This window comes from Lethenteron reissneri, chromosome 16 (assembly GCF_015708825.2).
Source record: "Lethenteron reissneri isolate LAM-NWPU_2019-01 chromosome 16, ASM1570882v1, whole genome shotgun sequence".
Taxonomy (NCBI): domain Eukaryota; kingdom Metazoa; phylum Chordata; class Hyperoartia; order Petromyzontiformes; family Petromyzontidae; genus Lethenteron; species Lethenteron reissneri.
In genome coordinates, this window is record NC_083794.1 from 12,388,427 (window position 1) to 12,403,283 (window position 14,857).

At 45.7% G+C, this 14,857-nt stretch overlaps 1 protein-coding gene across 3 annotated transcripts in view; it reads right to left on the reverse strand.

Moving 5' to 3' along the window:
• The window catches only part of LOC133342998 (protein diaphanous homolog 1-like), a 233,676-nt gene that overhangs the window by 123,138 nt on the left and 95,681 nt on the right, over window positions 1–14,857 (reverse strand). For 2 of the 3 annotated variants that reach the window (XM_061552420.1, XM_061552419.1), the window contains exon 1: window positions 3,863–4,081. The exons of the other annotated variant lie outside the window; for it this stretch is intronic. In XM_061552420.1, coding sequence (XP_061408404.1) covers window positions 3,863–3,982 — 120 coding nt within the window. In that variant the 5' untranslated portion in view covers window positions 3,983–4,081. Of the gene's footprint in view, window positions 1–3,862; window positions 4,082–14,857 lie in introns of those variants that run through there. 3 annotated transcript variants of the gene reach the window in all.

Sequence of the window (14,857 nt, forward strand, 5' to 3'; positions counted from 1 at the left end):
ATTAACTTGTTGACTGTTATATTTAAGCTACATTTACAAGCTGTGGAGATGTATTATTGTCCTATGAACAGCTATATTTCACATTGTACCGAGGATGCCTTTATAACATCTGGCACACGTGTTTTACTTGCAAACACTCTGAACCCGGGAAGTGGGAACATGTGTTTCCGACAGAATGAGGTGTGGTCAAAGTTGCAGGCTGTAGTAGTAATGCCTTATGTTTCTTAAATGCCAACAGACCACCTTTGACATTAATTTGTCTGCATGGTGTGAAGCATGCAGCTTAAACATGATATATAGTATTGGATGAATATGCAATAAACAGACAGGAAGTCGTTGTTGCAACTACTGTACTCTATAAAAAAACAGACAGGAAGGACATTTATCTACTTACACGTTTTTGTTTATGGGCCTCTAGGCCTACTTGACCAAAGTTTTTCAACAGCATTTACTTCGGCAAGAAAACCAGTTTTTACTGTCAGGGTCTCATCGGAAAGGTATGGTCAAAAATGTATCATGGGAACTACATGCTAAATGATGCTGCATCATATCCTGGGTTAAGTTGTCATTTTTTTCTAAGATTTAATTTATTTTATACCAACGTGACTTTACCAAAAGAACCAAAGAGTAAGTTGTCATTGTCACGTATTGTTAGCCCAGGGCATGAATCAAACTCAGGGCACTGGCATTACAGTGTAATGCATTAACCAGTGTGATAACTACTACGCCATATCATTCTGGTCATCAGCAGCCATGATATATCAACTACTGGATAAGGGGCTGCCCATTATCACCGTCCCTCATGGTCTCACGATCCATCAAGCTCCTGCACAGGATCCATCTAGCGCAGGGGTCGACAACCAAAATAATAATATACTTTTTTTTCGGTAAAAAAAAATTTAAGAGCTGTAATGCATGCAAATATGAAACGGTGGTCCTTAATCAATAAAGTCACCAAGCAGTCCTTAAAGAGCCGTATGTGGTTCTGGAGCCAAAGATTACCGGCCCCGGTGCTAGGTGGACATAGCCAGTGGGAATTAAGAAACGTACCCATTGTTTCCACAGCCACGTCAAGAGATAGAACCGGTGACCTAAGGATTGCAAGTGTGCTAACCATTAAACCATGGCAATAATAAACAGTAAACAGAGCAAGCTCGTTAATTCACGCGTGGCACCTCCGATTAGCACGGTTGGCTATGTATGGTACGGTGCGAAATAATTGCATTGAAACTAACCTTCAGCCACGGTGAACATTCATGATGACTATGCCTCCATGAAGCAAAGTTGTATTTTTGTTACACTTTTTTTGATGCTCCTGAAATTGTATGTGCTTTGTTTCAAACTGGCAGATATTGAGAAGAAACACATAGGAGTTAACGTCAAGGTCAAGTTACTCTGTTTTCGGTTGACTAAAAAAACACACACGGTAGCCGATTTAAGCTGATTGACATCCCAGCAGTAGTTTGTGCCTTGAACAAAATGTCACATGTTGTACATTCAAGGAAGACAGCATGCTACCATTGCTACATCTCATTAAAAGTTTTACTCCGCGTCGTGTTTTTCTTTACATGGAAAATACTGCGAATATACAGCATACAGTACTCAAAAAATTTGCTGCCAATGACAATCTATATACCTCTTCTTTCATGCCTACACACATGGTACAACCATTTTAATGAGCCTATTTGGCAGGTTCAATGAGCTTCGTTTAAGCCCTGTAGTTTGTATTCATTATTGGGCACGTCATGAATGTATGTATCCTTCATGCATTATGCAAACACAAACAGAATGCTGGCATAGGTCAGTGTTGGGGATACGATGAATGACTGGCAAAACACTGGCCATCAATTCTCCCAATATACCAATCTTGGAAAGTGTTTTGTGAGTCATATGCATACTGCTCTTATATTCAATATTGTGCCAAAATGACCTTAGCAGGCAGTTCTTTCTACACTTCTTGGTTAGTCATAAGCTCAACTAGATAACCATCATCTGTAACGGCACCCTCATGTATGTGTCCAGTACACTGTACATGACAGGCGGTGTGTTTTTGAAATTGAAGTAAAGATTAACAGTTAATTATGGCTAATGCCAGGTCTCGAAACGTCTCCATTCCTTCGTACTTTCGGATGTGAGACGTTCATGCTTTATCAAATACACACTGTACGAAGTTAATAACAGATTAATTATGCCAAGTGAATAGTGTGGTGTCAATTTTGAACAGGTGATAACTGATCACATGGTCCAAGTAGTAAAATTATTTTAAAGCTTACGAGTACAGTAGTAATTGTGCTTATATTATAGTAAAAACAATTTTTACCCTTTAATCTGGCAACAAAACTGGCACCTTTTTTACAAGGAGTCATGTTTGCATTGACCACAATACCAATGATCATATTTTGCTACTAGCAAAGGAGGTTCCAAAGGTGGTATATTATAGTCATCAGCAGTCCTTTAGCTCTTGACCAATCCACTGCTGGATGAAGGACAACCCGTGCTGTCGGCATCCCTCCAGGGCCACGCGATGAAAGAATCCCTCTGGATGCTGTGCACGAGCTGAATTCATCACTCAGTTATCTCGGGCAAGTTCCATACTTCGGTTGTCACTCCCTTGTTCAGTCTCGCCACTTGCTTTTCTTAACAGTACGGTTGGCTACGTACGTACGGTGCGAAAGAAGTTCAACATACAAGTCTGTACAGTCGTATTTCCAAAATATTGTAACCTCCATACCACTCTTCCTGTATACAGTGTGGGAGAGCGTACGATATGTTTGCAGTGGTAATTCCACATTCCCATGGCTGGGCTTAAGTACGTCCATCGGACGTCCAGAATGGTATTCAATTCAATGGCTCTGGATAGTTGATTGACTGAATCTGTCAACACAAGAGTCCAGCCCACGAGCCTGACAAATTGACACACATATACACACTATACAACACTTTACAGGTTAGATCATTTAACATCAGCCATGGTCAATCCACTGCTGGATGAAAGCCTCCCAAAGCCACCGCCATCTCCACTAGCGGTACTCTGGTGGGCACGCAGATTTAGGCATACGTACGTGTACGAGTTACACGTGCGTGTACACACAGAACGTCACCGCAGCTCTTGTGCCAGGCTAGGTGCACCGTGATGTGACTGACACCTATATTAACACAGTGCACCCTACACTGCACTTCATGTCACCAGTCAACACACCTCTTATGCCCGAGCAAGTATTTTGGTATACTGTACACACACACATTATTGACCCACACATACAATGTACAGCACTGTACAAGTGTTTTTGGCACGATGTTGTTTGACCATACTTCGACTCATTTGCCTGCTTTCAGATCATATCCACTCACCACTGACGATGTCGACCGTGGCCTGGGAATCAAACTCGGGAAGGACTGGATTTGAGGAGCGTTAAATAACCAAATCCCTTCCATTGCGCCAACCTAAACACACTTTTGGGGCACCTACGAATGCTACCGGCACTGTGTGGTCCTCGAGAGGAGAGGGGGGTGGCCACCACCAAGCTCGGCCGCCTTTGTCTCCCCAGCGCTGATGTCTTTACACACCACACAGAGTGTTTGGGGCAAGTGCTGTTAGCGAGCAGCGTCTACGAAGGCCGGCACTGTGGCCAGCACAACGCCCGATAGGAGTAACACACCACACGCACACGCACGCCTATACGACTTAGTACACAGTCATATTGTCAATATACACAACGTTGTGGAAGTTGTGTGCGTGGAAGAGCACGGAAAGAGGGCGGACGGGAGCGGGGTGTGGTTCCCGTTGCGACGACGTTGATACCGGACCAAGGAGGAAAGAAGGGCTCCTGCTTTTCAACAAGCGGGACAACATTGTACTCACAAACTTTGTCTTCTTGGCGTGGTCGCTCTCGTCGCCGAACTTCTTCTCTTTCTTTTTATCCTTCTCTTTCAGACGCGCCAATTGGTCTCCCTGGTACGGCTGCTTCGGCGTGTTGTCCATGGCTGCTACGGCTGCTGTTGTTTGTTTGTTTGTGAGAAGGGGATAGAAGACGGCGTCCACACGCTCTGTACGGACGAGGGGCACGGCACGCACGGGAAGAAGGGGGCGTGGCTTGCGCCGAGGCACCCGGAAGTGCGGCGCGCGCGCAAACCACGTGCGTGCCTGGGAGAGTGCCGAGCTCCACGTGCGTGCCTGCTAGAGTGCCGAGCTCCACGTGCGTGCCTGCTAGAGTGCCGAGCTCCACGTGCGTGCCTGCTAGAGTGCCGAGCTCCACGTGCGTGCCTGGGAGAGTGCCGAGCTCCACGTGCGTGCCTGCTAGAGTGCCGTGCCGAGCGCCACGTGCGTGCCTGCTAGAGTGCCGAGCTCCACGTGCGTGCCTGCTAGAGTGCCGAGCTCCACGTGCGTGCCTGCTAGAGTGCCGAGCTCCACGTGCGTGCCTGCTAGAGTGCCGAGCTCCACGTGCGTGCCTGCTAGAGTGCCGAGCTCCACGTGCGTGCCTGCTAGAGTGCCGAGCTCCACGTGCGTGCCTGCTAGAGTGCCGAGCTCCACGTGCGTGCCTGCTAGAGTGCCGAGCTCCACGTGCGTGCCTGCTAGAGTGCCGAGCTCCACGTGCGTGCCTGCTAGAGTGCCGAGCTCCACGTGCGTGCCTGCTAGAGTGCCGAGCTCCACGTGCGTGCCTGCTAGAGTGCCGAGCTCCACGTGCGTGCCTGCTAGAGTGCCGAGCTCCACGTGCGTGCCTGCTAGAGTGCCGAGCTCCACGTGCGTGCCTGCTAGAGTGCCGAGCTCCACGTGCGTGCCTGCTAGAGTACCGAGCTCCACGTGCGTGCCTGCTAGAGTGCCGAGCTGAGTATACGTCGGTTGTTGCCCGAGTATATGAAGTGAGCCGAGTACCGTATCTAAGTGTGCAATAAAAATCGCGGCCGTCTTTGCATCCCCGTGTCGTGGTGCGTCGTGCGTAGGCCTCGTGGAGAGACGAAGGCGGCCCGGGCGTGGTGGCTGGCCCACGCCCAACCGCGTGTGCCTTGCCCCATTGGTGGTCCTCGTTGACAGCACTTGCAGCCAGCAAGTCTGTTGTGGCTATACGGGGGATGTTTGGTTGAATGGAACTATTCTGCGGAGCGGGATTCCAAAGAACACAGGATGAGATGCTACTATCCTTTGTGCAAGCACTTCCAAGAGTTCATGAACAGTGAGCCTGGTGAAATTTGGGGAGCGCATCGTCAGTAGTGAACCTTTGGGTCCTAGGGTGTTTCGGCCTTTCATACTATACACCCTCCCCAAAGGCGGCCAGCGACAGGGTGATCAATCCTACGCTTGCGTCTCATTCCCAATTAGTCATAGGAGTTGCCTTGTTGTTGATAGCCAACATCCCGGCGACCTGCCAGTGCTATGGATAAGGCCCATTGCGTGCTATAGTATAGCACTGGACTAATTGTACAGTACTACGTGCGTGTGTATTCGTGTGCAATGCCCTACGTGTCCACGTCTCGCCATTGATGACTATGCGTGTGAGCACTGCTTATACTATACGTGTGTACAATGCGTAACTTATACTCCACAATGTATACACAGCGACCACTTAAGAGTATTGCACGCTTGTATATGATTGCATTCACTATGTGCATATACGGGTACACAGTTCTGCAGTGTGCATGTGTTATGCGTGCATATGGAAATGTGTACATGCACGTGTGTCCATGTATATACACGGAACTTGTATTGTCATCTGATGAACCGGCCCTTGTTCAAATCTACCTAAGGTCAGAGAAACCTAAAATATAGTACATGAAGCACGGTGCGAAAATTCAAAACAAGTAGGGGACAAAAGCAGCAGGGCGTATGAGTGGCGCTCATCACAATAACCCCTCTTGGGAGACGTTAATCGTTGTCACGCTGTAAAAGTGCTCACTGTGAGCAGTTTGCTCCAATCGGTTCGACTGAGTTAAGCATATATGTATATGCAAGGTTTAATCGAGTGTATGCGTACAAAGGCAAACGTGTGTGTGTACATATGGTTATAGATTGTAGGTATGCATACTATTAAATTATAAACTATGACTAACATCCTTCCACGTGTATAGAATGTACCTTCCACGTCTACATATCTATGTCAATTATTCACAAACATGTTTAAAACCACAATGGACAATTCCAAGGCCAAGCAAGCAACATCAGCAAACTGGATTTAGAAACAAGTTTAAAACTATTAACTAACCACAGTATAAACTTTTAAATTATTTAACCAATTAAGGCCCTCTGATCTATGTAGCTATTTTTAGAAGCGACCGGGCCACAAATGATAGCTCAACGAAGTGGCTTATAGTGTGGAAATGTATAGCAGCCAAATACCCTAAAGTAACGCATGTTTCTTAATGTGGAGGGAAAAAAACTACCATTGCCCACATGCTATCATATTGCAGACAATTTCAAATACAGTTCGACTATGCCTGGCTTTTGTCGCTTTTGAGGAGACATTTGATCCAGTGGAAAAGGAGCTGCCATCAAGGGAAGGATGGCTCATAATGGTGGTCAGCGCAGCGGAGATGGAGCGATGAGATCGGCTCATGTGTAGGAAATGAATTGGAGCAAACATGGAACATTGTGCTAACGACATGCCAACTTTGGCCTGAAATTGGTCCAACGTTGGCCCGCAGTTGGTCCAACGTTGGCCCGAAGTTGATCCAACGTTGGCCCGAAGTTGGTCCACCGTTGCATGTTTACTGCTTTCCAACTGTGTGGGCAGGCCATCATCAGTGAACTGGTGGTGTTGATGAACATTCACAGATGAAAAACAATTCGTATACGATCACAAAACACAATTGAATCGTGAATTTGAGCGTGCACGATGTGTGAAAATAATATGCCAATTATATGCAAATGTTATCTCTGGTTGTGTCCTTGGAGTGTGCTGTGCATTTGATTATTTAATACTAGCGGGAAGTACCCGGCGTTGCCCGGGCAAAAAAGACAGACGCACATCGACTTACATACACTATTAGAAACATTGACCCATACACACACAAACACATGGACTTACACACACATATAGACTGACACACACAGACATCGACTTTAGATATACATGGAGTTACACATGGACGTACACACAGCGACTCACAACAACCGCCATTCGCCACTAAGTGGCGGTGACGTCACCACGACGCTTGTGCCAGGCCATGTGCACCTTGAGGCCACGTGAAGTGTCGAACGCCCGCCGGCAGGAGGTCACGGGGCAGAACCAGGTGCCACGGGTCGACTGACTGAGATGACCGAGATGACTGGCTGATGCACCACCTATGCCCTCTACTGTGCCAACTTGCTGTGCTTTAGCCACCCGGCGCTCCGCTCGTTGTTGTGAGCGTCGCTTCTCGGCCCTCTGTTGTTGCCCAGTAGCATCCTTCACGAGCCTCCTGCACAGAGGCCGATCTTGACACCGCTGGTACCAGTCATCGGCAAGTCCACTCAGCTCCACATCCTCCCGTACCACGTCACTCCATCTCTTCTCTAGCCCGTGCCGCGTCCGTTTAGCCCCCTCGATCCGGCCGAACAAAAGCTGTTTCGGCATGCGGTGGCTGGGCATACAGGCTACATGACCCAGCCAACGCAGCCTTGCCTGCCGGAGTAGCTCACCGATGGGACTTTGTCCAGATCTTTCGAGGATTTGTGAGCTCCGCACACAATCCAGCCTGGTTAAACCCAGGATGGATCGTAGGCAGGCCAGCCTAGATGTTCCATTATGGGGGTCCACGTTTCGCAAGCGTAGAGAAGGGAGGGAATGACTGTGGCCGAGAAGACCCGAAGCTTCGTGAGGAGCGACAGACCAGGTAGCTTCCACACAGCGTTTGGCAACTGATGAAAAGATAATGCCGCTCGACTGATTCGGAGTGATACCTCTGCTGTTAAACCGGAGCCAGTCATGAGCACACTGCCCAGGTATGGGCAACTCTCCACTCTCTCCACAACTGCCCCATCACCGATTGGGAGTTGTGGGGGTGGAGTGCCCGATGGTACAAAATACCCAAGCAGGTGCTTCGTTTTGGTGGGGCTGATGGTAAGGCCCCACCTCTTAGTGGCACACTCTAGTTTTGCAGACATGCATATCGATTCACGCGCACACATGGACTTAGACACACACGTAAATATAAAAAAATATACTAACTTAAATTGTAAATATTAGTTGTCTACACACACCACATACACACATTTACTTACACATTCACATTGACTGACACACACACAGACATATCGACTCAAACACAGCGACACACACATGCACTTACACACACATACATGGACTCGCACACATCGATTTACACGCACATAATTGATGTTTTTAATTTTAACTTACACACACATTGACTGACACACAAACTCACGCACACACACATCGACTCGCACACACATCGACGTATATACACACACACGGACATACACACACATCGTGGCAGACACGCACATGGACTCACACGCACAGAAGGACTTAGACACAATAATAATTAGAATAACATTCACCAAGTAAATTTAGAAAAAATAGTTGTCAGCACACAAACAAAAATATTGTAATTTTCTAAGGTGATTATTAAAAGAACAGGTTTCTATGTACGTGAGTTTAGCGAAAGAAGCAAAAAATTGAAATATTAGTTGTCTGCACACAAACATTACTCATGTAATATTTGCAAGTTGATTATTAAAATAGGTTTCTATGTATGTGAGTTTAGCGAAAGAAGCAAGAAATAAAAATATTAGTTGTCTGCACAATAACATTATTAATGTAATATTTGCAAGGTGATTATTTAAAAAATTGGTTTCTATAAACGTGAGTTGAGCAAAAGAAGCAAGGAAATAGTACTTAACATTGCCGTGGTGAGGCCTAGTCCCATGCAGAGCCCCCGGCCTCGCCTAGATTGCCCAGCCAGCCGAGGTGGCACCTTGGCAGGCTGGGGCTGGGCTGCTACCAGCCACAATCCCCCCGCCCGCTCTGCAGTAATATGTACGGCCTTTCGTGGTAGCATCTACCAACTGTATAGATGTAACTGCACACATCGGGGGCGGGGGGGACATCAGTGTGAAGAATGTACCTCAGCGTTTTGTGTATTTTATTGCATTTTTAACGCGAAAGAAAATGTCCCCCTCAAACCCACCGAACGCGTGTGATTGGTAGGGGCAGTCCCCCCCACCGAAGGCGTGTGAATTGGTATAGTCGAGCGCGAGTCGTGAATAATTAAGTAAAGAACATTGTATTCAATCGCTAATTTAACTACTTTAAAGTTGACGGATGGGAAAAAGAGTAGCGCTTGCTCACCAAGGGGCTTACGGCGTGGTACCTGGAATTTTTTTTCTACGTATACCCCACCGTTTCAGAGCCAAATCATTTGCAAGTGTGTGAACACAGACAGACAGACAAAAAATTACATTTATACATAAGAAAAACAAATTGCTTTGGATTTTTTTTGTTAAGAACCAAGCAATCATTGCACATAATCCCTTGCAGGTATTAATATTTGTTTACGTGCTTATGGAAATTACGCAATTCCTAGTTTGTAAATGTTAATGTCGCTTGCAATATTGTACAGACCGAGTACAATATAATTTAGTCAAGAAACGTGTCCAAGTGCAGCCCTTGTGGTTGGATGGCCTCCCTAGTCCCTACGCCCCTGCGGGGTCATGAGACCATACTTCACGCTGGTCAAGAGTGCGGGTTGTCGGTAACGACCGTGGGGATCGTTGTACGTGTATGGCAACATACGAGTAGAGTACAACAATTGTTTCTGCACTGCCCGCATCGTAAACCAGGCCCCGAAGTATCTTATAACACCCCTGGAGTGCGTGTTGGCCACCCATACAAGCACAGGCCAGGCTCAACCCACTTAGCTTTCGAGATCTCTATTGCTTACGATCATCGCAAATAAAACCTGGCTTAGCCCCCCAGAGCACCTCGTCTAAAGTTTTAGGATATTTCAGGATGTCGGGTTTTGTTACGTTATTACAATAATATACCGTACTGTCACATCATTCATGCCGCGATTCGATTGTTATACTGTAATTAGTGGTGGCAATTTAAGAATCGATGTTTGTTTTGTCTTGCTTGTACGTATGTTTCGTATTTACTGTCTAGGACTCCTCTACGCTGCTTGGACTATCTTATCACATTTTGCAGTCTAGTCTCATTTGTCCTGTCTGAGGCTTTCTTTGTTTAGTATCCTTGTTACTTGTCTGTTTACTATTTACCCTCAGTAATGCGCCTCTTTTGTCTTGTTCCTAATGTCCTCTCGGGTTGAAACAAAGGGCCATTGTAGTTGAAGCAATGGGCAGTTGTTCTTCGTATCTCGAATGTACCAACTCCTTAAGGTGGAAAGTTGCTAAAGGAACCTCAAGAAAGTTGCCAGATGCACCTCATAGAGTCGTCCAAATGTTACTCGACAGTTTGCCAATTAAACTGATGCCAGGTCCTTCATGCAAATAATCTGGAATCATGCGTTTAGACTATTTTGATATTTTTTCTGCTATAAAATCTAAAAATGATAAGCCACTTTGTTGAGCTATCGTTTGTGGCCAGGTCTCGTTTAAACAACAAGATTAAACCTCAATGGACTTTGTCTGGTATAATGGGGATGTTTAACACGTCGGCTTTCGTGACCAGTATTATTCATAATAAAGGTTTTTGGGTTAGATCGCGTTAGTTTAGTTTGACTTGTATGTGTTTGGGTGATTTCGGTAAAGTCACGTCAAAGGGAAAAAATATATAAAACATTCTAGTGATAATTGTATTGTTTTATTTTTATTATTTTTTTATTTCCCTTCGACGTGACTTTACCGAAAGAACCAAGAATATGAATCCCTGCGGTCACGAAAGCTTTAAATCGAATTTTCGGAGATTCGTTTATCTTTTTCGTACTTTGCACTTCTATCGTGTTTTTGTTTGTAATTGTTTGTTGTAACGTTCTTAACCCGTGCCCCCCCTACTGGACATCTGTGAAAAAGAGCTTTGCAGCTCCAGTATAAATAAATATTCTTATTCTGATCTCCATAATGCCCTCGGTCTTACAGAAGTCAATATTTGTTGTTTGTCGTTGCGACAACAACATTGTGTTTGCAAGGGAGACACACACAAAAGGTCGATTAAAATATATATGGCATCACCGAGAACACTACTAATTGAATGTTTCCGTCGCGATTGGGGGTGGTGGGGGCGGTTTCCTTGTTAATTAATAGATGCGATTAACAGCACGGTAAATTGCAGAAAGGTAATCGAATGGGGAAACGCGTTTTTCTTTTTGTTGTTCTTGTTTTGTCCCCCGCGGGCCACCGTGAGTTCTTGTTTCCTGTCTTCCTCGACCATTAACGACCACGTGCCACTGGGTGAATTGCCAATTGACTCATCCATCAAAGACTGGCGGGTTTTTATATTAAATAAGTAAAGTGTAAAAGAAAAAAAACATGAATCATTGTAAAACCGGTTTACAGATTGAGGATTTAAAAAAAAATCAGGGGAGTACGATTGGAATTAACCGTGTCACCCATCCCTGCTTAGAATCAGACTGTTAAAGCCACGTTTAGCCATTTGTCATCAGCTGTTATCTGTCGCGGTTCAGCGAGGAGACGCCAGGAATTAATGCAGGGGTCACTCAAGGGACAAGGGACCACGCCCAGAGAAATAAAGGCACTGGTTAGAAACGCGCGAATAGGGGATTGGGGGGGAAAAAACCAGATGCTATTAGGCGAGATTGAGAGTGGGTATATTGCATAAAGAGTAGTGTGACACAGGCTCATCTCAGGGCCCTGGGAAGAACAGGCTGAAGTCGGCAATTGTTCGTTCCCTGACCAGCAATCAATGCTTCATGCCGTCAAAGCTTGGCAGAACACCCCCTGAGAGTCATGTCACTTCGAGGCTATTCCTGGACAAAGGAGCGTAATGTAATGTTCTGATGCAGATTTCAGGATGACATACTATAAATTAAGTTTTGCTCTCTTGCTGGCTGGCACGCGTACCAAGGGTGGCACAGCTGGTTTTTTTACAATCGGGTTTAATTGTCTTTATATTAAACCCGATCATCTGAGATTGGGAGAAATCCGGTTTAATTGGTTCTAATTGCAGAACCGCACTTCGCCAACTTCTCAACGATGGGCTTCATTCCAAGCTAAGGAACTCACTGGCACCCACGATTTTGGAGAAGCTCGTTTTCATCAAGACCAACCTGCCCTCATTCTACGACTACCCCGTGCCCGATGGCCCCGATTACGATAGCAGCACCGACGAGTAAGCAGCCTAAGCCTATCAGAGTTTCGTATTCATTAAACCAGGTTTTAGTTGTAGATTTGAAGCTTTCGTGACTGCAAGGATTCATATTCTTAGGTTTTTTCGGTGAAGTCACGTAGTTTTAGTTCCCCGAAATCGGGTTTAATTGTATTAAAAAACCCGATGCCGGCCGCTGGAAAAATCGGGTTTTTTCTACTCATGCACCGTACACGTCTGTGTGATGTCAACCACACCCCAACGGGCGTTGAGCCTGGTTCGTGTCTGCTGATGCCATGCCTCCCAATCCACCCTCCTCCACCCCTGGCCGTGCATCCCACGGGAATGTACGGGACAGTGCTCGTCTCATAACAACATTACGATTTTATCATGGGACCTCCTTTGCCAGTACCAAAACATGAGAATAGGTTTTTCGATTTTTTTCTGGCAACAAAACAGGTACTCATACTCTTTGGTTCTTTCGGTAAAGTTACGTAGATAGAAAATGAATAGATCACGACGTTTCGATCACAACACAAGCAACCGTCATCAGGTTAAACGTTAGCAGTTCTCCTGATGTGTTTGTTTCACCTGATGATGGTTGCTTGTGTTGCGATCGAAACGTCGTGATCTATTAATGTTCTACCTACGTGACTTCACCGAAACAACCAAAGAGTATAGATTCCTACAGTCACGAAAGCTTCAGATCAACAAAACAGGTGTTAAGATGTTAAAACACCAAAAAAAGGGGAAACCCTATTCTCAAAGATTGCGATTGTTGTGGAACATGAATCTTTTGCGCGAACTGCCAACAATGATGCAACGGGACGCGGCATGGACACGGTGCGGCCAGCACAGAGAGCGGAGATGGTAGAATTGGCCCAGGCCACGTGTGTGGCAGGAGATCCACCACCGTCCTACATGATCAGGGAAGGTGCTTGACAACATGACGTGCCACCGTTCAGCAACTTGTGCTGCAACAGCAGGAGGAGGCGGGCGGGCCGAGCAGTGAGCGATGATGGAACAAGGTCCCACTGCAGATGGTGAGGTGTCGGAGTCAACTATTTCCATTGCGGAGACTGTGGCCACGAGTTTTGTTTGTGGGAGGAAACTGAAGTACCAAAAGAAAATCCAACACAACAAGGAGCAAGACACCAGCTTGCACTTTTAATGAACCCACTTGCGCTACTGCTGAAGAATTTTCACATTACATACCTACGGGATCCACAAACCCTTGCAACCAATATTACGATACGAGTTTTCAGGCCGGCATTTTTTCAGGATGCTGACGTCTTACAATAGTGCAGTGCTTCGCCACCGGAGTGCAGCGGTATTTTCGGAATTGTCGGAAAGAACTTAACTTCGCAAGCGAGGAGAGATGACATCTTCTTGCCGTGTCGTGGCCGATCCAGCAGCCGTCAACCCTTACTCCTGGCCCTCTCAACTCCCTCGGTCATGCATGCCCTGTTGGGCACAGAGCCACTTATAAGATTTGACTTTATTTGTGAATTCATGACCACTCGTCAAAAATAAAACAATTCATAAAACGGATATCATGTATGTAAATTCTTTTGCACCCTACCTAGCCAACCGTGCTAATCGTAGGTGCGGGATATGTCCTTGTTCTCGATAAGATAAGCAAGGAATTGAGAATTCATGACCACTCGTCAAAAATAAAACAATTCATAAAATGGATATCATGTATGTAAATTATTTTGCACCCTACCTAGCCAACCGTGCTAATCGGAGGTGCGGGATATGTCTTTGTTCTCGATAAGATAAGCAAGGAATTGAGAATTCTCTCTTAGTTACATAGAACTCCCAGCTATCCATCAGGGTCCACAGTAATTTCTTGGTTTGGTGTGCCACGAAGAACGAGCAAAAACGAAATTGTGCAATGGAATGAAGAAGTTTAAGAAGCACTGCAATCGTGCATTCGTCAGCCTATTGGACTTGCAATCCAGTGATGGCCAACTAGATTTCCTGGTGGGCTAAAGTGTGGATACCCCCACCTCTTTCAAGACGTCTGGCCAGTATAGCACGGTTGGCTACGTACGGTGCGAAAGAAGTTCAACATACATAGAAGTGGAGGCCAACCAATCCTCTAGAGCTCTCTAGTTTCAGCCCTTCTGCTGTGGTTTGAGTAAGCAATTTCAGGGTCGCACCTTTATCTTATTATTCATAGCAGTTTAGTGTGCAGCCCTGCGGCATGCAACTCTTAGCAATATGTTGACTTCCAATGAACACGACTGTACATCGGACGCTTTAAAATAATTCTCTAAATCATCACTTGTAACGCAAACACATTTAACTTTGAATCGCATTGAACTCCACATCAACGAGAACGTTCTTTAATGCATTATTTGCAACCCTAGTGTAGTGTCAGTCGCGTTACACTAAAATAGTCAATTTGCAGTTGGTTAGCAAACTCGTGAAAATGTTGACGGCTTTTTTGTGAAATGACCAATCTTCGACCACGTATTGTTGTTGGCATCATTGTAAATTTCACAATGGGATTTCTGTTTCACAGGCATGCTTCCTACTATTATATCACATGTGATGCTTAATAACGTTGCATATACTCTAGGTTCAATGTTCTGCATTTTTAAAAAATACATACGTTGTATAACCTATCTTTAAAC